This window comes from Bidens hawaiensis, unplaced genomic scaffold, assembly GCF_021521415.1.
Source record: "Bidens hawaiensis isolate Kalapana, Puna unplaced genomic scaffold, B.hawaiensis_p1.1 tig00030891_1, whole genome shotgun sequence".
NCBI classification, from domain to species: domain Eukaryota; kingdom Viridiplantae; phylum Streptophyta; class Magnoliopsida; order Asterales; family Asteraceae; genus Bidens; species Bidens hawaiensis.
The window spans coordinates 114,896-139,829 of NW_027505198.1; the positions used below are offsets into that span (position 1 = coordinate 114,896).

At 38.3% G+C, this 24,934-nt stretch overlaps 1 protein-coding gene and 1 pseudogene across 2 annotated transcripts; both read left to right on the forward strand.

Annotated features, from left to right (window-relative positions):
- On the forward strand, positions 1–24,452 carry LOC143611378 (cytochrome P450 CYP72A219-like). Of its 2 annotated transcripts, none has more exons than XM_077085589.1 (4): positions 1–458; positions 22,287–22,504; positions 23,158–23,402; positions 23,503–24,452. In XM_077085589.1, the coding sequence occupies exons 1-4, from the start codon at positions 185–187 to the stop codon at positions 24,311–24,313; spliced, it is 1,548 nt and encodes a 515-aa protein (XP_076941704.1). In that variant the 5' UTR covers positions 1–184; the 3' UTR covers positions 24,314–24,452. The 2 variants fall into 2 exon arrangements, with proteins under 2 accessions (XP_076941704.1, XP_076941703.1); XM_077085588.1 differs by lacking the exon at positions 1–458 and adding an exon at positions 20,593–20,866 and having other exon boundaries at positions 23,503–24,446.
- On the forward strand, positions 4,105–5,206 carry LOC143611381 (cytochrome P450 72A14 pseudogene; annotated as a pseudogene).
- Positions 24,453–24,934: the final 482 nt, after the last annotated feature.

Sequence of the window (24,934 nt, forward strand, 5' to 3'; positions counted from 1 at the left end):
TTCTTGTAGTATAATATAATATCATACCTCATAGCACATGTCATATTATATAATAACAAATTATATCGTTTCATTTCGTATCATAACATATAAGATAAACTACCACTCCATCATCTAGAGGTGCTATAAAAGTGAAAGAATTTTTCTTACTAATCATCTTCTTAATTTTTTCTTGAAAAAAGATATGGATACAATGGGTAAAGTTGTACTCTCCATTTTTGCAACTATGATCTTGAGGTGGGGTTGGAAATTACTTAACTGGATATGGCTTAAGCCGAAGAAACTAGAGAAGTGGCTAAGAGATGAAGGGTATAAAGGTAATCCATACAAGCTTCTAATGGGTGACATGATAGAGTTTGCAACTCTAATGAAACAAGTTAAATCAAAGCCCATTCAAGTCACCCATGATATCACTTCATATGCACTCCCCTTTGATCATCATATCATATCCAAATACGGTATACATTCATCATTTTCTTCTATTTCTATTTTATTCTAGTCGCCTTTTCTCGGTGTTTTATTATTAGTTTGAATGTTTTGAATGTGATACACGATAAGATTATTTAGCCGCATCTCTTACACTCTCTTTCTCTTACCACTTTTGAATAGGTAAAAATTCTTTCATATGGTTAGGGCCAATACCAAGGATGTATATCACAGATCCAAAGTTAATAAAAGAGATATTATTAAGAGTAGATGAGTTTCAAAAGCCATATCCTGAACCGTTTCGAGATAGCCTCACGGCCGGACTTCTTGCTACCGAGGGTCAAACATGGATGAAACACCGTAAAATCATCAATCCCGCTTTTAATCTGCCAAATCTCAAGGTTCGTTTAGAGAATACACTAATATTGGATTTGATCCAACAGTTTTAGACTTAACTCATTATTTAATTATGTTATTTTCATAGATAACAAATCTATACAAACATTATCATACTTCTGTTTAAATTATAATTAACTAATATAGTAATATGGTACGTTTGACTACTAGAATGCTATCACTACCAAATTCAATTATATTGTATTAGGGCATTTTAGAAACCAAGTATTGATAAAGGAGTTGGATAATCTTCCCAATAGGGTGTGGGTTCGAGTCCCGTGGTGGTAAAGAAAATGGTTTAATTTAAGAAGAGAGTCAAAAAAGTATGTGAGTTATCGTTAAAAATAAAAAAGTATATAAAGGAGAATTTTGATATATAGATATGTCTTAGTTAGTAAGGGTATACAGGTAATGGTGAAGCTTCGACAAAAAAGTGAGGATGGCATACTTAATATATATAAAAACTTTTCATAATCTAGGTAGATTTACACCACTGAGCGAAAAATAGAGGAGTCGGACCCCCCCCCCCCTGCGGTGTTATAGGAAGTTGTGCCGCAACATACGTGATGTCATTGAGTAACGCATTTGGTTTCATCGGGATTTTTGGTAACACCAGCACCATTCAAATAGATGTTAATCTAATGATTTAAATATGTTTCAGTTGAAAAGTACATGATGGGTGACAACTGGTAAATCTCTAGTTAAGCAATCAAAAACAAATCCGTAAAAGAGCAATATTAATTGGTTTGGAGGGTCTCATGATACATACGATACAACTCTTAAATAATTCATTGCTTGATGTGTGCATAGATCATGTTCTCGGCTATCACCTCAAGTTGTAGTGATATGATCCACAAATGGGAGCTTCTAACTACTAAATCCGGTTCCACCGAAGTGGACATATGGCCATACATCGATAATTTAGCAGGTGATGTGTAAGGCCCCGTTACCGGTAGCCCTACTTTCGTGTTGGATTTACTCATAAACGCAGTTCTAAATATCAGAGTTAATTAAAACATTTGCGGAATATAAAAGCTTTCATAAAACATTTCATAACAAAACACCTCTTGTCTTAAAATAACATCTTGTCTTTCAAAATAAACAAAACATTAAACTTAAACGTCTTGCGTCTTCCGATGCCAGCCCCTTATTCAGTGCCACGTGTCTCCTCACGCGAGCTGCCTCATCCTACTCACCTGCGTGCATACTAAAAGTCAGCTACGCTGAGTGAGTTCTAGCTAATCACATAATCATACAATACCTTCTTACATTTCATACTTAACCTCTTAACTTTCTTACATGCACACGTAAGTGCATATACTTTCATTCTTACCTTCATACTTCCTTTACATACATAATCATACGTTTTAAGGGCCTTTCGCCCTATAACCTCACATATATTATAAGGGTCTGGTCCCTAACATCACAGATATTATAAGGGTCTGGTCCCTAACATCACAGATATTATTAGGGTCTGGTCCCTAACATCACAGATATTATTAGGGTCTGGTTCCTTTGTTTCGTGTAACTGTACCGTACCTGTTCATACATACTTTCCTTGACAATACGTGCAATCTCAGAAGAGTGTTCACGTACCATCATCATAACATACATACATTATGCATACATCATATATTCATACATACATCCTATTTTTCATCATATCTTAACTACCACCTGACGGTACATGCAATATCCGAAGATCGTTCACGCATCGTCAAACAATCATCATACATAAATCATACAAGGCATACACTTACCACTTAAGATAAGTGTATTAACTATCACATCGAGTATGCACACAGCCCTGAAAACATAACAAGGAAGTGGGGCTAGAAACTCACCTCAAGGAGGTTGCGTTCACCGTTTACGGTTGTCCCCTTCTTTAGCTGTGCGCGACTAACTGTATAATAATTATACGTATCAATAACTATTACTACACATATCGTCTTTCTAGTTTAATTATTACCCACAACGAACGGGGGTCCGGGGGCAGCGCCCCTGGCAGCGGGGTTCTAGGGGCGGCAGCCCCTAGCGGGGTCCAAGGGGCAGAGCCCCTGGCTGGGGTTAAGCTGCCAGGTCAGCTTGGAAAAATTTTATTTTCATTAACTATCTTATCACATTTTCCGTTAGCATTTTGAATCATTGAATAATATGTTACTTAAAAGTTCAAGGGTTTATTTGTAATTAAATCATTCTTTTCTAAGTCCAGGGACTGTTATTGTCATTCTGTTAAACTTCTAATTCGTTATTGGTTCATAGCGAATTGGATTATCCTAGCGAACTAGTTCTTATAACGAATTGAACCCTTAACGAACTGGACTTCTTAACGAATCAGTCCATATAGCGAATTGGACCTTCTAATTCGTTATTTCTTTTAACGAACTAATCATAACGAATCAAGGGTAATTCGTTACCCATTTCCCTTAACGAATCGGAGACGAATCATAGACGAACTAGAGCTAGTTCGCTGTGCTCCCTTAAGCGAATCAACTAACGAATCACCTTCAATTCGTTAAGCCCCCATAGCGAACTAGGGTTAGGTCAGGGAATGTCAGAACATTCCCTGACATTCCTTATCCTCGTACCACTATTCCTGCGCCGCCTTTCCGGCGCCGCCTTTGCCGGAAAGCCGCCGGAAAACCGCGAACACGTCGGAAAAACGAGTTTTAACTCGTTTTTCACCGTTTTTCGTCCCGTTCGATCCAAATCTGAGCTAGGGTTACCCCTAAGCTCATCATAGGTTCGGTTTATACCCGATTCCACCCGGATCTCGTGACTTAAACGGTTTAACGGTGTCGGCTCGTCGTTTAGTGACCATAACTAACGGATTTAAGCTCATACAATAAAATACTATCATACCTTGGGTCGGGATCCGATTCTTCTTCTATATTTCGGCTAGAGAGGCTAGAGAGAGAGAGAGCTTAAGTGTGTGTGTTTGAGAGGTGTAAGGGATATGTGTAAATGAATTAAATGGAGGATTAAGGGTATATATATATTTTTTGATCATGGGCTTAAGCCCATGGTCTTTCCTTCATTCCTCCATAACCCAAGTCCATAACCCATATCCATTTACCCAACACAAGTCCATCCCGTATTCTATTCAACTAAACCGATAACGACCCGCTATAAAATAAACGAACTTTATTTTATTAATATAACCGAAAATAGGGTGTTACATGATGTAATTTCACGAACCGCTTTTGGAAGCTCTTATGAAGAAGGGGAGAAGATATTCCGAATCCAAAAAGAACAAATTGATCTTTTATTCCAATCTATTAATATGCTTCACATTCCTGGAAGAAGGTATCAAAAAAGACACTTGGATAATATTAATCAAATTATATGCACAACATATGAACAATTTTTTGTTTTGAAACTTTAGGTTTATACCTACTCGATCCAACAAGAATTTTCAAAAGAACGATAAAGAGCTTCGATCTATATTAATGGATTTAATCAACAAGAGAAAGAAAGCAATTGATATGGGAGAAGGTAAGCAAGATGACTTACTTGGCATTTTTCTAGAATCAAATAAGAAAGAGATTGAAGAAAATGGAGTGGGATTGAGTATGGAAGACGTGATCGAAGATTGTAAACTATTCTACATTGCTGGATCTGAAACAACCTCGAATCTAATTGTCTGGACGATGGTTTGTTTGAGTTTGCATCAAGAATGGCAAATCCGAGCTCGAGAAGAGGTTGTTAATGTTTTTGGTGACAAAGAACTTGATTTTGAAGGTTTAAAAGACCTCAAGATTTTGAAAATAATATTAAACGAGGTTCTTAGATTATACCCTCCCGTGATCATGATGATGCGGGAGACACAGAAGAACACGAAGCTAGGAAACATGATGATACCTCCGGGTGTAAGATTAGCATTAGTAATGTTGCATGTTCATCATGACCCTGAATTATGGGGAGACGAAGTTAACGAGTTTAAACCCGAAAGATTTGAAGATGGGATTGTGAATGCAACGGAGGTCAAAGGGTCGACCCCGTTCTTCCCATTTTCTAATAGTCCTCGTGTTTGCATTGGACAAAACCTTGCAATAACATTATCGAAAACAACCATTGCAATGATCCTACGACGCTTCTCGTTTGAGCTTTCATCATGTTACAAACATTCTCCATTCCCATGGTTTACTCTTCCACCTCAGTTTGGTGCTCAATTGAGGTTACATGCCACACCATTGGTTCCTAATTAAACCTACATACAACATAGCCATGTACAATGAGTGTCATGCATCATCATGAGGGTATTATAATTTAGTGTTGTTAATTTTTTTTATAAACCAATATACCGGAATTGTTATTTCAATCTAGTAGACATTAATCAATATGAATTAATCTCCTGAATCAATTCCATATACTTCTTGTTCTCTTTCCCAAACAATCACAACATTTTGGTTACCGAATTATCAAGTAGGTCGCTTTTAATTGAAAGATATGTCGATTAACGGGTTTCAGGAATGAGATAGTGTTATTTTTCAGTTAAGATCTAGTTTAAGAGGTTAGTCCAAACCTAAATGAGCAGGTTGAGTAAAGATTGGTTCAAATGTCGTAACAAAGGCAAATGTCAAGTTTGTTAGAGCATCCATAACAATAATATCCTACATAAACCGCCAGATCAGCGCCATATTAAATTCCAAATTACTTTTCTAAAAAAACCTACTTTTTTCCATAACAACAAACATCTACAAACTTATTAAAAACTAAGGTTATATACGTATAATGTGTGTATGTGTATATGTATGTGTATGTGTATGTATGTATGTATGATAGAGAGAAAGAGTGTGCCACATCATATATGTTGCAAACTAAGTTTGCAGGAGCAAACTTCCCACATAAGGACTTCTATCTACAATGGTGGACTTTGCTTGTCTTTTTGCTTCCGTCACATAGATCCGGATCTAAGGAAATTAAGCTTGTTGTGGATGCACTAAAGTTTGGATGCCCCAACTTGCTCTTTTCCTTTGTACTAGATCAAATACAAATGGTTTTATCAATAAATTCTAAGCATTTGTACGCTTAGTAGTTCATTTTTTTCACACCGAATACAAATTATATTTCTTTTTTATGAAATAAGGCTCCATTGACAGAAAAGAATAACCACAATTGTTGATCCTCATTATGTGTTAATATCTACTTTCACTCTTTCACCAATTTTTTTTAGAACCGAATAACTTTTAATGGTTTATTACATAATTACAAACTATATTTATATATTTATATACTATATATAATATAGAAGAGGAGGACAAATAATTAAGACACTTATGATTAAGTAATTTACAATCTATTAAGCATATGATACAACCTTCAATAGGGGCAAAATGATCATTGAATTAATAAATCTCACATATCAATTTATTTAAATATAGTTACAACATTGTTCTCTCATCCATACTAATTTTTTGTTAATTTAAAGAATTGTTACATATTCGCCCCCTCATCTTTAACCTCTACTTGACAACTTTATTTTCTTTTTTATTTTTCCCCCTTATTTTTAAGTACATCATATCATAAAAAATAAAGAAACATACCATTACGACGGATTCATTTTTTTCAACGTTGTGATATAAATTTCGTTCAATACCGAGCTGTCATTTATAATGTACAAGTCAACAAAGCATGAATGTAGAATCTAAATACGCAATCAAAATACAAAAGGTGGTTAAAAGCATCCATTGTCCACCTAATTTTTCTCACAAAGATATAAACAATGCCTCCAAAATATTACAACTCAACTTAGGGTATTCAATACACTTCAATAATCACATTATTTTTCACTTTTATAATTTAAATACAAAAAATATTAGCACATTAATTTTTTAACCGTAACATATAATAATTTAATTTTTAATATTAAATTAACTAGTTTGATGGATCATTACATATTTCTACACTATTCTCTAAAATAAAATAAATCTCATACTTGTGACATTATTAATTTTAACCTTTAGTCGACCCATATACCTATTTGTGTTGTATCGAATGTTTTGGACAAAAATCTGCTAAGGATAATTTATCCAAATTCGTTTAGTGAGGATTAGTGCTATGATGATGAAAACAAGTATGTATCGATTGCAAACACAAACACACGGATTTGTTACGGGGAAAAGCCCTTGATCTGGTTCGGATCGCCGGCACAAAAACCCCGGGTGATGACAACTCGTCGATCACCACTTTATTAATATAAAAAATGAGGATACAAGGTTGGAGATTATGATCAGTATTACAACGAAAGCTATGTGTGTGTGTGTATGCTGCTGTATTCGTAGTGAGCAGAGTGTGTTGTTGTATCCTTTCCTAACTGATCATAGCCTCTATTTATACATAAAAGATAATAACTCAATGGAGTTATGAATAATAAAGACTATTAACTAATAATTCCTAAAAATCCGCCATTGCCTTCAATATAATCGTAACTGCCACTTTGACCACGTGCTTCATCACTCAGGCTGCGAAATAGGGGGTAGACCAGGTCTTGGAGCCGTTACACTTGATAAATATCAGCCTTCATATAAGAAACAGCCGTTAATAGCACCAAATACCGAGGATCCATGATCCTGACATAGCTCTGGAACTCTTCAGAAGGATAATTGATCCAGACACGTCAATATCTTCTTGACTGCAAGTTAGTGGATAGACTGAGTCTTCTAACCGTTATACCTGCTAAATATAAGACTATACATGAGAACAACCGTTAATTAGTAATAAGTACTGAGGATCCTTGATCCTGATACGATCTGGGATACATGCTAAGGATAACTGATCCAGACATATGTCAGGATAATGTATCCACAGTGTCAAATTTTCGTGCCCTAACTTCAAACCCGCTTAAAATTATGTCGTGTTCGGGTCGTGTTTCACGTCGTGTCGAACCATGAACGCCCATAGCTGTTACATGATTACCAAGGTCTATGTTCAAATGCCCGCTACATCGTGCGGGCACCCTTCTAATATATATTTAATTAAAATTTGGCCTATTGCTATTGTGTTTTTTTTTTCAAGTCTTAAGTTCTTATGTATAACCTTTTACGTAATAATATGTCTATATCAGCGGCTACGTGATTACATAAACTAGTTAATAGTTATATATGAACGTACGTTTTATATTATAAACTACTATGATACATGATGTATACGTGATACCCAATTATGAAATAAAATTTACGTACCATATAGCTTTAAGCTTATTAAGTGATTATATAAACTTACTCTTTACTTTCACCCGTCATACTGGAACACCCCACGTGTTGATTATTATAATATTTGGATGCTAAATGTTGGTACATGATGTCAGTAGTTAAGTATCTAGTGTCTGTAATCGAGTTAGTATGTTTTGTATTTATGATTAAGCGAAGTTGTCTCACAAGTTCGCCTGATATAGGCGAACTTGTGGAACAAGCGAAGTTAGTGACAACTTCGCCTAGCATGTTAGGCGAAGTTGTCGAATGATATAAGTGTTAGGTTACGGCTTGTTTGTAATAAGTTGTTTAGTTCGTGTAATCGGTGATTGATATATCACGTGTTATTAGTTGCAATACAACGTGTTCTTTGTTTATTGTAACGTGTGTATGCTTGTGTTTAACGTGTATCGTCTTCTACGCTCGTATCGTCTTACGTAGGGATTCCGCACCTACGTAGAACGAGATATTCCGTGTAGATCCGGCTGGGAACCTACAATTGGTATCAGAGCATTTGCTCGTGATTGTGTGGTTCGGGATTATCACACGGGTGTAGAAATCGTTCCGTTCGACTATTCGCGGGACGAGTTTACGTTAAAATACCGAGTTATTGTGTCCTACTCACCTCACTTCACCAAAAACAACCCATTACACCTTCGCATACCTCGCAAAACGTAAAAATCAAACCTGCAAAAACGTTGTGTTCATCAGGCGAAGTTGCCGCCACTGTTTGTAGGGTTTAGGCGAAGATATAAGGTTAAGCGAAGTTATTAACAACTTCGCCTACCTCACAAGTTCGCTTAACTTAAGCGAAGTTATCCACAACTTCGCCTAATCAGGCGAAGTTGAGAAGAAAGCGAAGTTGAAAAATCAAGCGAAGTTAAGGCTTAAGCGAAGTTAAGTTTAACTTCGCCTATTGGTACTGTTCAGAATAATTCAATATTTTTGTTTGTTTCTTCGAGTGATCGTTAGTATTTCTTCCAAAGATGACTTCCATAAATATTACGGAACTGGTAAAAATGGAGGTGGAAGCAGGTTCAGCTACTAAGGCACCGAAAATGCTTAAGGGTACCGATTTCGTGGCTTGGAAAGATCGGTTTGAGCAGTATGTTAAATATCAAGATGCTAAGATGTGGGTGTGCATTCAAGATGGATACATTCCACCAACGTCTTTGTATGAGGGTCGTGAACAAATTAAGAAATACAATAAGATGGAAGAGGAAGAAAAGAAAATGTATGAGGCTGAAAGCAAAGCTCATGCTGCGATAACAATGGCTCTTCCACAAGAGATTCTTCACACCTTCAGGAAATATAAAACCGCCAGAGAGCTATGGGAAGCGCTTGAAAACCGATATGAAGGTAATTTGGGGATACGTGCATCCAAGATTAAGCTACTCAAAACCCAATTCTCGGTGTTCAAGCATTTGAAGAATGAGACACTTGATGATATCATCACAAGGTATTACCACTTGATGACCGAACTCAGGAACTTTTCAATTGACTATAAAGAAGAAGAGATCGTGGAAAAACTCCTTGATGCTCTCCCACCGAAATGGGAGATGTACACTGTCTTGATGAGAGAAGATAAAGAGTTTGTCAACATTGACTTGGAAACAGCAGTCAACAAACTACGAACTTTTGAACTTAACATGGTTCGAAAAGAGACACCAACTGATCAAGTTCAGGATCCAGGAATGTATGGTGCGAAAGTTAATTCAAGTTCAAGTTCGAAGTCAGAATCATCTGCTTACTACTCAAAGGGAGACTCGAGCTCTAACTCAACTCATGATGGTCATGTAACTCTCAACATGGATGGTGATGTGTGTTTCGTAGCTGGTGGAACAAATACTTCTAAACCTCAAACAACAAAGGGTAGTTTTTCTTCAAGTATTCCGAACAACAACTACTCTCAGATGCCCATGAGTGTTAAATCTGCTGAACAGCAGTTTGCTCTCTATGCATCTTTCATTGCTTCTTACGAAAATTACATTAAAGGTAAAATAGTCGATCCCGCAACTTTGGATGAAGATTATGATCAGATTGATGCTGATGATCTAGAAGAGATGGATCTGCAGTGGCAGATGGCAATGATATTAAGAAGAGTTAAACGGTTTATGAAGAAGACTGGTAGAAAATTCGTGGGTGAAAGACCAGGTTTTGATAAGTCAAAGGTCCGGTGTTATAACTGTTAACAGAATGGATACTTTGCTAAAGAATGCACAAATGAAGGAGTAGAACGTAGTCAGAACAGGCCAACACAACCGAATGGGGGAAGTAACGAGAATAGGGCGATGATATCCAGACAGAACGGGGAATACAATTGGAATCTGCAAGTTGAGGAAGTGTTCGAACAGGCCAACTTGGTTAACATCGAAACTGAAGGAAAAAACAAATAGACAAGAGAAGATCAAGCTTATATGGCAGAGGTGAATGATCAGCTCTCTGAGGTAAGTTCTAAACTCCCTTGTACGAAATGTGAAAATCTGTCTGAACAATTGAAAACAATAACTGATCAGTTTGTTAGTTTGGATGCTCAATTTAAAACATTAAAAGAAGATCATTATTATACTAAAACTAGAGAAAACAGTTACACGGTAAAAATAAAAGCTAGTGAGAAAGATATCAGAAGTCTTAAAGCCAGTCTAGCTGAAAAAATACAAGTAATTGATCTTAGCTATGAAGTGTTAGAAGAGAAAACCAAACTAATTGCTGAAAGGGATAAACAGATAGCTGATTACCAGGTGAAAGTGGTGGAACTAAACAGAAAGCTTGAGCAATTTAGAAATTCCTCCGCAATACTTGATCACCTCGTAAGTGATCAACGTTCCCCAGTTAAAAGGGGAGGAATTGGATATTCTGAAGTTCCACCACCTTATAATCATAACTATACTTTTGATCCTAGTAATCAGAATTCTGTTGATGTTGAAATTGGTCAGACAGTTCCTGTTAAGGTTACGATTAAAGATCCAGAAGTTAGTAAAAGCGAAACGAGTAAGCCTGCTTCGAATGTTAAGATTTCTGTTCCTAGTTCTGTCTCATCAAATTCGGACAAGACATCCGAGTCTAGTGAGACAAAAGAAGAGGCAGTGTTACTAAAACGTGGAGAGGAACCTAAACCAACTGAGAAGAATTCTCCACTAAACCCGTATGTCCCATCATATGTTAGACAAACGGGCAGTAATGCAACCTCAACATCTAAAACAACTGTTGAGTTGAAAGTTGAACACAGGAGTTGTTTCAGATGCAATCAAATAGGACACCTGATTGCTGATTGTCCTCTGAATCAGAGATTCAGAGGTATGAGGCCTTTGAAAACTGAGAATAAAGCTAACAGTAATTACTATAATGGTAAGAATGCAAACTCATCAAAGTTCAGATATTGGACTAATCCAGGTCTTCAAAGAAGTCGATCACAGTTTTTTCCTGTTAACAACCAAATCATTAGTTATAATTCATTTAATTCACGAAGGTTTGGATGGCCTCATAGTCAATCTACTAGAAGGTATCCTTTTAGGACTTACAGAAATCATTCTAATACTAACTTTGGACAGCCAAAGTACGGGATGCCTTTTAACAGATTTAATCGACCCAAGACCAATAGGTCTTGGGTCCCCAGATTTTAATCCTTTGCTTTAATCGTGCAGGAACAGTTGAACAGGGCTGCAAACAATCTATGGGTTGTGGATAGCGGCTGTTCCCGGCATATGACGGGTAACAAGAATTTGTTACACGAATGGAAACCTGTTCAGGGAGGTAGAGTAAGTTTTGCTGGAGATAGTGGTGGTAGAATTACTGGAATGAGGACGGTGACAAATGGTAAAATGAAGCTAGAAAATGTGAATTTCGTTGAAGAGCTGAAGCATAATTTGCTGAGTGTGTCTCAAATCTGTGACAAAGATTACACTGTGCACTTTACCAAAAATGAAGCGATTGTACTGTATCCTGGTTTCAAGATACCAGGGGCATGGATAGTAATGAAGGCTCTAAGGGAAAAGAATACATATGTTATGGACATGAGGTCGACTGAGATGGCAACAGAAGAATCATGTCTTCTGTCAAAAGCAACTGAATCGGAGTCCGAGTTATGGCATCGAAGAATGGGGTATATACATCTTTTAAAAATGAACTACATTGTCAAGAATGGGCTGGTGCTAGGTGTTCCCTTGAAAAATTTCAACTTTGAAGACCAATGTCTATCGTGCAAAAAGGGAAAGCAACACAAGAAATCTCATCACACCAAGAAGGTTAATTCAATAGTCAGTACCCTAGAACTACTTCACATGGATCTCTTCGGTCCCGTGAATGTAAAAAGCCTAGGTGGAACATCATACTGCTTTGTGATAACAGATGATTTTTCTCGATATTTTTGGGTATATTTCCTGAAGACAAAGGATGAAACGGTTCAGTTGGTAATGAATTTGATTATCAAGGTTGAGAATATTATGGGGGAAAAGGTTAAATACATCAGGAGTGACAATGGGACAGAGTTCAAAAACTATCAGATGGAGATATTCTGCTTACAGAAAGGGATAGACCACCAGTACAGCGCTCCGTATACTCCGCAACAAAATGGGGTGGCTGAGAGGAAGAACAGAACGCTAATTGAAGGAGCCAGAACCATGCTAGCTGATTCTAAACTTCCTGTGGTGTTCTGGGCTGAAGCTGTTGCAACAGCCTGTTATATCCTTAATAGAGTTTTAACTGTTAAAAGATTGAATAAAACATGTTATGAACTTATGCATGGTAGAAAGCCTAACTTGAGTGGTCTCGAACCATTCGGGTCCCCGTGTTCGATATTAAAGACGAACTCAAAATTTGGTGAGATAGCCGACGAAGGTATTTTAGTCGGATATGTTGTTAGGACACCCAACAGACGAGTCTTTAATCTATCGACCAGCAAAGTTGAGGTGGTGTGTAACACTGACATCACAAGTTACAAATCACCAAAACCAAGCACGGGACCCGCTGGGGCTTTCGACTATGATAGGCTGTTTAAATCTTTTAATTTGCCTTACTTGGATTGTGCAGAAGTTGATGAGAGAATAGCTACGAAGATTCTTTATGATGAGGAAGAAAATTTTGTGCAACGACCGCAGTACGATGAATGTCAACCTTCCTCGTCAAATGCTGTTGATACCCCTGCTACCTCTACAGAAGAGGAATTTTTCAATCCTTTTCACTCTCAACAACAATCACCCATTGATGAACTATCTTCGAACCTGGAAGACAATCTGCAAGTCAGTTCGGTTCCGACGACGAGTGTTCACAAAAATCACCCTTTGGAGAACGTGATAGGTGATCTGTCCGACAGTGTACAAACAAGACGAAGCTTGAATGAGCACACTTGTGTTTACACAAGCATTAAAGAAACAGGCATCATTAACAAATGCTTGTACACCTGCTTCATCAGCCAGATTGAACCAAAGAACTATCAAATGGCTCTCAAGGACAGTTCGTGGGTCGAAGCCATGAAAGAAGAGTTAGCCCAGTTCAAGAAGATGGAGGTATGGAATTTGGTTGCAAAACGGAAGAATGTGCATGCGATTGGCACCAAATGGGTTTTCAAATGTAAGAGAGATGAGAAAGGTATAATCATAAGGAACAAGGCAAGGCTGGTTGTAAAAGGTTTTAATCAACAAGAGGGGATCGACTACAATGAAGTGTTTGCGCCCGTGGCAAGATTGGAAGCGATTCGACTGTTTTTGGCATTTGCTGCACACAAGGAGATGAAGGTGTTCCAGTTAGACGTGAAAAGTGCATTTCTTAACGGTAAAGTCGATGAGGTTGTGTACGTTGAGCAGCCTCCGGGTTTTCCTGACCCAGACTTTCCTGATCACGTGTACAAGCTAAGTAAAGCGCTATATGGGCTACATCAGGCCCCTCGTGCCTGGTATGCAACTCTATCCGATTACTTGCTTGAGAATGAGTTTGAAAGGGGAAAGATCGATAGCACACTGTTCGTGAAGAGAAAAGGAAGAGACCTTCTTCTGGTTCAAGTCTACGTGGACGACATCATCTTTGCTGCGTCAAAAGTCGCCATGTGTCAGGAGTTTGAAGCCGTCATGAAAAAGTGGTTTGAAATGAGTGCTATGGGTGAACTAACTTTCTTTTTAGGATTGCAGGTTGATCAGAAGAAAGATGGGATGTTCATTCATCAGACTAAATATGTCCAAGACGTTCTCAAACGCTTCAAGATGGAGGACAGCACTCCATTTGATACTCCAGTTTGCGTCAACCATAAATTGGGTGCTGATTCAGACAGTGATTTAAACGTGGACCCCACCCAATATCGGGCAATAATAGGTTCTTTAATGTATTTAACTGCATCTAGACCTGATATTATGTTTGCAGTTTGTCTTTGTGCTCGTTTTCAGGCAAACCCAAAGAAATCTCACATGAAAGGTGTGAAGAGGATATTGCGTTATCTCAAAGGCAAGCCTAAGCTAGGGTTGTGGCACACGAAAGGGGGAGACTTGGAGTTAGTCGCCTACACAGATTCTGATTATGGAGGATGCAATCAGAATCGGAAGTCGACAACAGGTGGATGTCAGTTTCTTGGAGGCAGATTAGTGTCATGGCAGTGCAAGAAGCAGACCTCAGTCGCCATTTCTACCTGTGAAGCAGAATACATGGCAGCATCGAACTGCTGCTCCCAGGTTCTTTGGATACAACAGCAATTGCGCGATTACGGTCTGAATTTCACTCATACTCCTATTTGCATAGATAACACTGCTGCTATCTCAGTAACTAACAACCCCGTAAAGCATAGCAAAACTAAACACATTGACATCCGTCATCATTTTATACGGGATTGTGCTGAGAAGAAATTGATAGTGCTCGAAAAGGTTGATTCGTTAGATAATTTCGCTGATTTGTTTAATAAAGCGTTCGACAAAACTCGTTTTCAAAACCTTGTTGAGCTAAATGGGATGATCAATCCCGAGTAACCGTGTTTTCGTACAAAAAAAAAACGTCACTATCGCTTAGAATTATGTCGGTTGCTTCAGTTTGAAAGACATATCTTCGGATATGTTTGGTCCTCATTTCTACATGTAGAGGATGAGGATAGCCATTAATTAGATGACTGAAAGTGACCGGGGCGGTTTATGATGGGTTTTTATTCTTTCGTTGAAAATTTAGTCGTTCATACTTAGTTAGAAGGACACATACTCGTATGTAGTCGGTCCAGCTGATCCATTGGATCCTCAGGATAGCCGTTTACCTGATGACTTTGACTTGAACGGGGTGATAGATCTTAAAATTTTTTAAGGGAGATGAAATAATTTTTCAAGTCTACTACTTCGTAAGAAGTGTCTATACAATGTTTAAAAGAAAATTGATCCAACCTTGGAAAGTGATGGACAAACTGATTCTGTGGGCTTAACTAGTGAAGTTATTAGGCCTAAAAGACTTTAGAACAGTCATTGTATGTCATGGTAGCTTTTTATGGTGCGTAAAAGTAGAAGTGATACTAACTAAATCTCCTCGATCTTACGTGGAAACTCCTTAAGAGTTGTGCATGTCTCCATATATATCTTTCCGAATGATAGGCAGAAAAGCGATTACCCAGTCATACACGAGCCCGTGAGTGTTCTGATTCCCGAGAAGATGGTGTGTCAAGAAACTGCAGTGATCCAGATTCGGGACTTGCAGTAGTTTACTTGAAGCTGTGTAAATCTTATTATTATAAAAAAAATAAAAAAAATAATAAAATAAAATAAAATTCAAGCCTTCTAAAGCTTATAATGTAATACTTATCAATCATGAGGCATGAAAGAGAACGGGAAGAAGAGTCTAAAGATCGAAGAGTACTTACTATTTAATCAGACACTACGGGTCGAGGTCAACTCGGGGTGACTTGGGGAAAGCCAAATAAGCTTTGAGAATAGATAGGAGGCATCACAATCTCTGATGTGTTGCCCATTTAAGTTTTGAGCTTAATTGAACCTAATCCGTATCACAGAAGCGATGAAAACCATACTAAGTTTGTTTACCTGCTTACAACCTGTTTCTTTATGTCATAATACAGCTGAACATGGATCTATGTGACAGTCACTTAATTAGTATGATTCCTGTTCGGATCTTTTCTAAAACATGTTAGTCCCCCGACAAGACTGAAATTTGATCCCGTGTACCTTATTTCTAAAATTTATTCTACTTATGTTGTTTTATGATTTTATACCTGGTTACTTGGTTCTTGATCGGATCAGTTAACTCTTTAAAGGAAGTTTTAAAAGTTAGTGGCATAACGTCCTAATTATAATGGTCTGTTTTGTAACATGGTTATCAAGCGAAGTTAATAAAACAGGCGAAGTTAAGGGGTAAGCGAAGTTAGCCCCAACTTCGCCTGTTCATCTTTGACCCCTATATAAAGATATTTTTGGTCAAACTCTTCATTTTTTTTCATAAACCAGCGAACTTATCTCAGAAACCTCGGCGAAGTTATTTTTCGATTCAATCTTTGTTATCTTTCTTCGTTTCAATCCGTGTTCAAGGTGTGTAGTGTCACTATATCTTATAATCAATGTCATTTGCGTTAATAAGAGGTTGTTTTGGTCCGATACGGAACCCCGGTCAAGCAAACCCTTTCAACACCCACTTTTTAAACTCGTTTTTACGTGGTCGTAACCAACTTGATCGTCTAGATCTTCATAAAAACATGTTTCTTAGTGTCCACAATCGACAAATTATCCAAAATAAACTTTGTTTAGCCTACTGAACTGTTGCCGCTTCAGTTTAGGCGAAGTTATAGTTTAGGCGAAGTTATTCCTAACTTCGCCTAAGGTTTAACTTCGCCTGGTCCTTGAATGTTAATCAATAAGAGGCGAAGTTGTATTAAGGGGCGAAGTTGTGGTTAGGCGAAGTTAACATTAACTTCGCCTGACTTTTTATATTATATTAAATGCTAATCAGGAGAAGTTGTAGTAAAGGCGAAGTTATTCACAACCTCGCCCTTTCTCTAACTTCGCTTATACAGAAACAATCATAACTTCGCTCTTGGTAAAAGGCGAAGTTGTGATTTGCTTCGACGTTTCTCTAACTTAGACTGTTTTTGTTACAGAAATGGCAGCTGTAGCTGGAGCAGGTGGTGCAGGTGGTGATGAAGGTGGAGACAACAACCGGCAGTTTTTCCCGGGGCATAACATGTACATAACTTTGGACCCGGATGCGAGCGGTGTTGATGATTTCCGCGAAATCATCACGTTTCTTATCAACTCGCGTATCTTCCACGATATTACTACAACACTGCCTATCTCTTTGCCAAACATAGAAGATTTCTGGCAGACAGTGGAATATGATTGTCGAGTCGAGCCCCCGGTTATGCGTGCAAAGGTTAACAATCAGGTTGTGCAGTTCTCGTCTGAGCAGATCAGGGTGGCTTTGCAGTTTGGGAATGAAACGAGAGACGATCCCACAGACTTCGTGGCTCCATTCAGAGATGGTGCTTTTTTAAGAATGGGCTACTCTGGTCCATTGGGGGATACTCAAAGACGAAAGGGGTTCTTGTAAGACCAATGGCGCTTTCTTATGCACGTGATGATCGTGTGTATGTCGGGGAGAAAGGCTGGTACAGATGGAATGGGTGCGACGATGCAGTCGGCGATGACTGCACTGACTTACAATAAGCGTTATAGCTTTAGTCAGATGGTGTTCTACGAGATAGACCGTCAAAGACGAGCGGTGGAGCGTGAGAGATTCCTGATGTATCCAAGATTCCTTCAAATGATCTTGAACCACGATGCTCCCACGTTACCTCAGCGCCGCCCGATTAGATATGTGGAGAGTGTCAGCAAGCGAATCGTCGCCCAGTGCAGATCATCAAGTGCGAGGAGTAAACCTGAGCTCCGTCCTCGACATACTCCATTATTTGGGTACTTGATCAACCCAGAGTATGTTCCAGCTCGTGGGGACGAGTTTCGGGATCCGGCACCACAACAGGCTGGAGCACCTCAACCACCGCCTGAGGTACAACAAGCTTTACCTGCTGCTCATGTTGTGGCACCGGAGGAAAATGTAGATCTTGAAGCTGCTTTTGGCGGCCAAGGATTCTTTGATATGGAACGTGTTGATCCAGAGGAAGATGTACAGGTCTCGGTTGCACGGGTTACTAGTGTGGATGTGGCAATGGCAGCAACGACGGAGGCTGACTCTGATTCCTCAGATGATGATGTGATTGAAGCTAGACGGATTTTAGTTACACAAGAAAGGATTCATGGGAAGAGAAAGAGGGACACCGATGACAGTGATTCGGATTTTGAGGAAGATTTATATCGGTTGGTCCGTAGAGCGAGAAGGGAAAGGGCAGGTGCAGGTTCAGGAGCTGGTGAGAGCTCAAGGGTGGTTCGTTTCACTCCACCCGCACTGTCTGGTATGACCATGGTCCCTTCATCACTGCCAGTTACAGGGTTAAGCGCCGCGGATGTTCCCGTGGTGACTACCTCATCTTCCTTCGGCATCCCACCCACTACATTCCAGCTCTCGGCTCCGGAGATTGTGTCCTTGTCACCTCCAACTCTTACACCATCGGAGGTTGTAGCAAGGTTTGTTGAGTCGACAGTTGTTGCCACTGCAGGGTTGTCGGTTACGTTTCCACCTGTTTCTGAGGTGCCGGTTACATTGGGAATCCCTCCTCCGTACGCTCAAGACATATCACATATGAGGTTTGATTTCGACGCAACCTTATCCGACTCGAAAAGAATAGCAGCGCTTGAAAGGGTCGTGGCAGAACAATCAAGAGTAAATCTTATCCAGACTCATGCTATTCAGCGCCTCGTTGCGGAGAATCAAATTCAGTCGTCCCTCCTGATCGAGCATGGTAAAATATTTGATGCCTTGAAATAGTTCTTGGCATCTCAGGGGGAGACGAGCTGTAAGGGTGACGAGCTGAGGACAAAAAAGAGCAACGATCGAGACGATGATCCCAATGCATCGAAAGGTGCAGGTGGAGAGTTGCCAAGAACTGAACAAGCTCTTGGGACTTCCACATCTCAGGGGGAGTCAACGAGTGCAGCTGGAGGTTCAGGGGGTGATGATGTGGTGGTTGTGGAGGCTGAGGAGGTGTTGGATGATGATGTTATAGGTGATGAGGATGTGTTACCGTTAGAGGAGATAGAGAAGATAGGGGCTGAGATCGTGATTGATAGTGAAGTCGAAGAGGGAGAGATTGTGGAGGAGAATGTTGAGCATGAAATTCCAGCAGTTGAAAAGTCAGATTTGGGTAAAGATACGGAATGTGATGAGACAGAATGGGAGGAGCAGCCAAGATGGAAAGAAGGCTACGCTCAGTGGTTCGTAAAGACTAAGAAACCGGCGGTCCCTACTATGTTCAAGAAAAGTTACAACATCAGGGGTTATGCTGAATCGAAAAAGGGGATTATATGCTGGTTATATGATGAGCAGTTGAGGCTCTTTGTGATCAAACGGTATGATGGGGTTCAGTATTTCAAGAGATTGTTGAGGTCGTTGAATACGTTGCCTGAGTGTGAGGTGAAGGACTTAGCCAGGTTGGGGTTGATAAACAGGAGTGACGATAACAAGGCTAGAATCATTGGGAAGATAGTCTGGAAAGAAAGCATAAAAGAGAAAAAGTTCGAGTTATTGAAACCGTAGAAAGGAAAGCTCGTTGAAGACAGAGACAGAGGAATGAGAGCAAATGGCAAGCCTTGGATGATAATGAAGTATAAGCCGATCTGGTGCTTAAAAGAAGTGCCGATGAAACAAATGCCCAAGGATGTGCTAAAGGATCTGAAATGGTGGTAAGTTGATAGTGAAACAGCTGAAGCAGTGATGGAGGATGAAGATGAACAAGAGCTGATGAGAGTGTATGATCCAATGCATTTAGTGAATTTGTCTCAAGCTGATCTGCAGGTGCTAAATGAGAAAAAGATATTTTATATTCCTGCCTGGAAAGAAGAAGCAAAGAAATATCAAAGAGTCGTTTCAGTTTGCGTACGAGAAGACGTTCATGCTTGAAGATGGAAGATACAAGATTTTTGGGATTACGAGACACGTGTTTGAAGATAGAGATATGAAGCTACTGCCAAAGGGGAGTCTGTTGGTACATGATGTCAGTAGTTAAGTATCTAGTGTCTGTAATCGAGTTAGTATGTTTTGTATTTATGATTAAGCGAAGTTGTCTCACAAGTTCGCCTGATATAGGCGAACTTGTGGAACAAGCGAAGTTAGTGACAACTTCGCCTAGCATGTTAGGCGAAGTTGTCGAATGATATAAGTGTTAGGTTACGGCTTGTTTGTAATAAGTTGTTTAGTTCGTGTAATCGGTGATTGATATATCACGTGTTATTAGTTGCAATACAACGTGTTCTTTGTTTATTGTAACGTGTGTTTGCTTGTGTTTAACGTGTATCGTCTTCTATGCTCGTATCGTCTTACGTAGGGATTCCGCACCTACGTAGAACGAGATATTCCGTGTAGATCCGGCTGGGAACCTACACTAAAGCATGAGGTGTATATGTTTTACTTAACATCCATACAATTCCATAGTGACTCATCGTTGTTAAAAATTATTTGCCCTTATCATTGTTCTTGTCATTTTTCTTCTATAATCTTTTTTTAAATGGAAACAATTGGTAAAGTTGCAATGGCCGTTGTTGTAGTTGTGATCTTGAGTTGGGGGTGGAAATTACTAAACTGGGTATGGTTGAAGCCAAAGAAACTAGAGAAGTGGTTAAGAGATGAAGGGTATAAAGGTAATCCATACAAGCTTCTAATAGGTGACATGAAAGAGCTTGAAGCAATAGTGAAAGAAGGAAGATCAAAGCCAATTTCAGTCACCCATGATATCACTTCATATGCTCTACCTTTTGATCATCATATCATCTCCAAATATGGTATTAATTTATTCTTTGTAGCGGTATTTGTTGCTTTAAACTAGGAGGGTGCATAGTTCAGTCTTTGTTGGTTTTGGGCTAAAACTAAAATTTCGGTTTTTGAGTTTTTGAAAACCGTTTGGTTTCATTTTTCATTTTTTGTTTAGTTTTGGTTTTCGGTTTGTCAATATATAGAGCTTGAAAAGTTTGGTCTAAAATAAATTTAGCCCAAAGTAGGGGTGTTTTTCGGGTTTGTTTTTCGGGATTCGGGTTTTTCGGGTCGAGTTATTCGGGTTTCAAAGTTTTAAATCTTGACCCGAAACCCGACCCAAATCTCTCACGGGTTTTTGGGTTCGGTAATTCGGGTTCGGGTTTTTTCAGGTTGGGTTAATCGGGTTTCGTGTATTTTAAAAAAAACACAAAACCAAATTTTTTTAAAAAAGTATAATGCTAAAATTAAAACAAAATATTCTTCTTTGTTTATAACACATATAATCAAATAATAAATTAACCTGACTTGATAAAACAATTCAAAAGAAGAGTAAAACTAACTCGAACCATAATCGTATTCAATCGAGCGTGATTTGGTTGTTCGATTATGGTTGCTATTAGTAATAAACGGAATTCATAAATTTTTAATAAGCAATGAATCCATAATAGTTAGAATGACAACAGTCGATTAGAGCCAGATTCTGATAACTTTAGTGACTAGACTTAACCTATTATACATAAAAATATATTTAATTTCAAAACTAAAAGTTTATTCGGGTTCTTCGGGTTAACCCAAATCTTCTAAATCAAACCCAAGAACCAATCCGAATTACTTCGGTTCGGGTTCGGGTTAGTCTTTTCTCGGGTTCGGGTTCTTCAAGTCGGGTTGGTTCGGGTTCGGGTACAAGTTTTTTCGGGTTAGGTTTCGGGTAAAAGTGACAGCCCTAGCCCAAAGTAACGAAATTTGAAATTTGGGTGTAAAATTGACTTACATATTTATTAAATTTTTATAAATTACTCGATATAAAAAAAATTAAAATCTATAAATTCAGTTCAGTTTTTCACGTTCTTTTACTTGCAAAACCAAAACCAAAACCGAACGTAAGTTTGTCTTTTACGAAAACATAAATCAGACCGTCGGTTTATGTTTCGGTTTTTCGTGTTTTTGATTTTCGGTTTTCGGATTGGTCCTTTTCAGTTTTATGCACACCCGTACTTTATATATGATATCAAAACGTTATGTAAATGCTTCTCTTAGTCTTACATATTTATTTTGCAGTTTTTACGATCCTCTATTTTATATTTTTCTGTGTTTAATCTCTCCTTTTGGGGAGAAAACGGGTATGTGAGACGAGTTCAAAAAAATAATTGTTAAATTTATTTTATTTTTAAGTTTTGATAAAAAAATGATTTTGAAAATGGTAAGTTTTAACATAAAACATTTGAGCAGGTGAAAAATCGTTCGTGTGGTTGGGGCCAAAGCCAAGGATGTATATAAGGGATCCAGAGTTGATAAAAGAGATATTATTAAGACCGGACGAGTTTCGAAAGCCCCCTCCCGTGCCTTTTCAAGAGAGCCTCGCCGGTGGACTTCTTGTCGCCGAGGGTCACAAATGGATCAAACATCGTAAAATCATCAATCCAGCTTTTAATCTTCAAAATCTGAAGGTTTGTGTAGATGATCTTGATACCCATAACTCACAATTTATTATGGAACTTAATTATATTTGATCAGAAAGTTTTATATATCTATAACTCATTGACACGTTTAATACCAATGTGTTTGGTTTTACAAAAATAGGACATTTGTAAACTTATAAATGGATCAAATTTAACATCATCCAATTTGGACAAGAGGGATATTTGGCTCATAAGAAATACCCGACCATAAAATACATGTTTTAGACGGATTCTATCTAGGTTAACAGAGAGCTCCCTAGTTAAACGTGTGTGGGTGGGGATGGCCCGGAAAGTATGACCTCATGGGAAGGGTCTACTCAAACAACGCAAACAAATCCATAAGCCTTTTTTTTAATCCCTTGACGGACCCCTATGAAATTATTCAGAGGTATATACATGTTAAAAATCCCGACTGCCTCTTATGAAATTTTGACACTGATCATCTTCCGACGTTGTAAATTTTTTCCCGGGTGGCATTGGATGTATGCATTCTAGAGGTCTCCTTTGAGCAACGAAAAATAAATTTGTAAACTCTTTGTAAGTGAAAAAGATAATATCAGTTGGTATACATAATACATAACATCTTTCATTTTCTTGATCTGTCCAAATCTAATACATTTCATGGATTTATGTGTGCATAGATCATGTTCTCGGCTATCCGCTCAAGTTGTAGTGATATGATCCACAAATGGGAGCTACTAACCGCCGGATCCACTCCCATAGAAGTTGACGTATGGCCATACATCGATAATTTGGCAGGAGATGTGATTTCACGAACAGCTTTCGGTAGCTCTTATGAAGAAGGGGAGAAGATATTCCAAATCCTTAAGGAACAAATCAATCTTATGTTCCAAATGCTTTTTATGCTTCGTATTCCCGGAGCAAGGTAAGTAATTAAAACAGTAAATAATATATCTAGTCTAGTAATCTTAATCAGATTATATATAATGAATAACATATTGGAATTGAGTTGTTTGGAAACTTAGGTTTATACCAACCCGAGCGAAAAAGAAGTTCAAAGAAAACGTTAAGGAGCTCCGATCACTACTGACGGATTTAATCAACGAAAGGAAGAAAGCAATCGAGACGGGAGAAGATACATGTGATGACTTACTTGGCATTTTGCTAGAATCAAACAAAAAGGAGATTGAAGAACATGGAGTTGGAATGAGTATGGAAGATGTTATCAAAGAATGTAAACTATTCTACATTGCTGGATCCGAAACAACCTCGAATCTTATGGTTTGGACGATGGTTTGTTTGAGTATGCATCAAGAATGGCAAACCCGAGCTAGAGAAGAGATTGTTAAGGTTTTCTGTGACAAAGAACTTGAATATGAAGGTATAAAAAACCTCAAGATTTTGACAATAATACTAAACGAGGTTCTTAGGTTATACCCACCAGTGATCATGATGACACGGGCGACTCACAAGAACACAAAACTAGGAAACATGACGATACCATCGGGCATTGAGTTAATGTTAGCCATGATGCATGTGCATCATGACCGGGAAATATGGGGAGACGATGTAAACGAGTTTAAGCCTAAAAGATTTGCAGAAGGGATCGTGAATGCAACCAAGGGTAAAGGGTCGAGTCCATTCTTCCCGTTTTCTAGTGGTCCTCGTGTTTGTATTGGACAAAATCTTGCGATGATGGAAGCGAAAACAGCGATGGCGATGATTTTGCAACGCTTCTCGTTTGAGCTTTCACCGTCTTACAAGCATTCTCCGTTTCCTATGCTCACTTTTCCACCTCAGTTTGGTGCTCACTTGATTCTACGTAATATCTCATAATTATTATTTTTTTATGTGTGTAGTTTATATATAAATAATACTACTATGTGATTTCTCATAGTTTGTAATATTCATATATAGGACATGCGACATATCTACTACAAAGTGGGCCTTTAGAGTCCCACAAATATGCAGTATGTAAAGACGCAAATCTCAGTTATTGTTTAAATACCGGTTAACTGTTTTGGTCACGTCGGTTAATAATTGGACTGGTTATTGGTCGACGTGATTTTTAAAAATAACCGGTTAGGTTAATAACAGGTTTTAACTTGTCTAAAAACCTAACTTATGATACTGGTTAGGTTAATGATCAGTTTAATGCTAAAAATAAACTCAATAAAAAGTCCCCTTTTTGTATATTTCTAAAAATTTTAGAATTCACGAACATAATCTCGGTACAAAAAACATAGAAAATAACAAACATATTTTACTATTTGGTATGCGATCGTCGTGGTCGTTGTAGTCGTCACTTAGTGTTTTATTATATCATAGTGTTTATTGGGGAATAGGGATTCTTCAATGTAAGGTAAACTCTACAACCAAATGTTGTGTATCCTAAGATATCAATGTATGTAGTAAAGGTGTTGCTCCTTAAATAGTTGGAGGTTATAATCCTATGGT

What these genes read in the sequence shown, in the direction of transcription:
- LOC143611378 (XM_077085589.1), top strand. Translation starts at nt 185, where the DNA reads ATGGATACAATGGGTAAAGTTGTACTCTCCATTTTTGCAACTATGATC. An exon ending in TCATATCATATCCAAATACG is followed by an intron (nt 459 to 22,286) that starts GTATACATTCAT and finishes ACATTTGAGCAG; the next exon opens with GTGAAAAATCGTTCGTGTGG. An exon ending in TTAATCTTCAAAATCTGAAG is followed by an intron (nt 22,505 to 23,157) that starts GTTTGTGTAGAT and finishes ATGTGTGCATAG; the next exon opens with ATCATGTTCTCGGCTATCCG.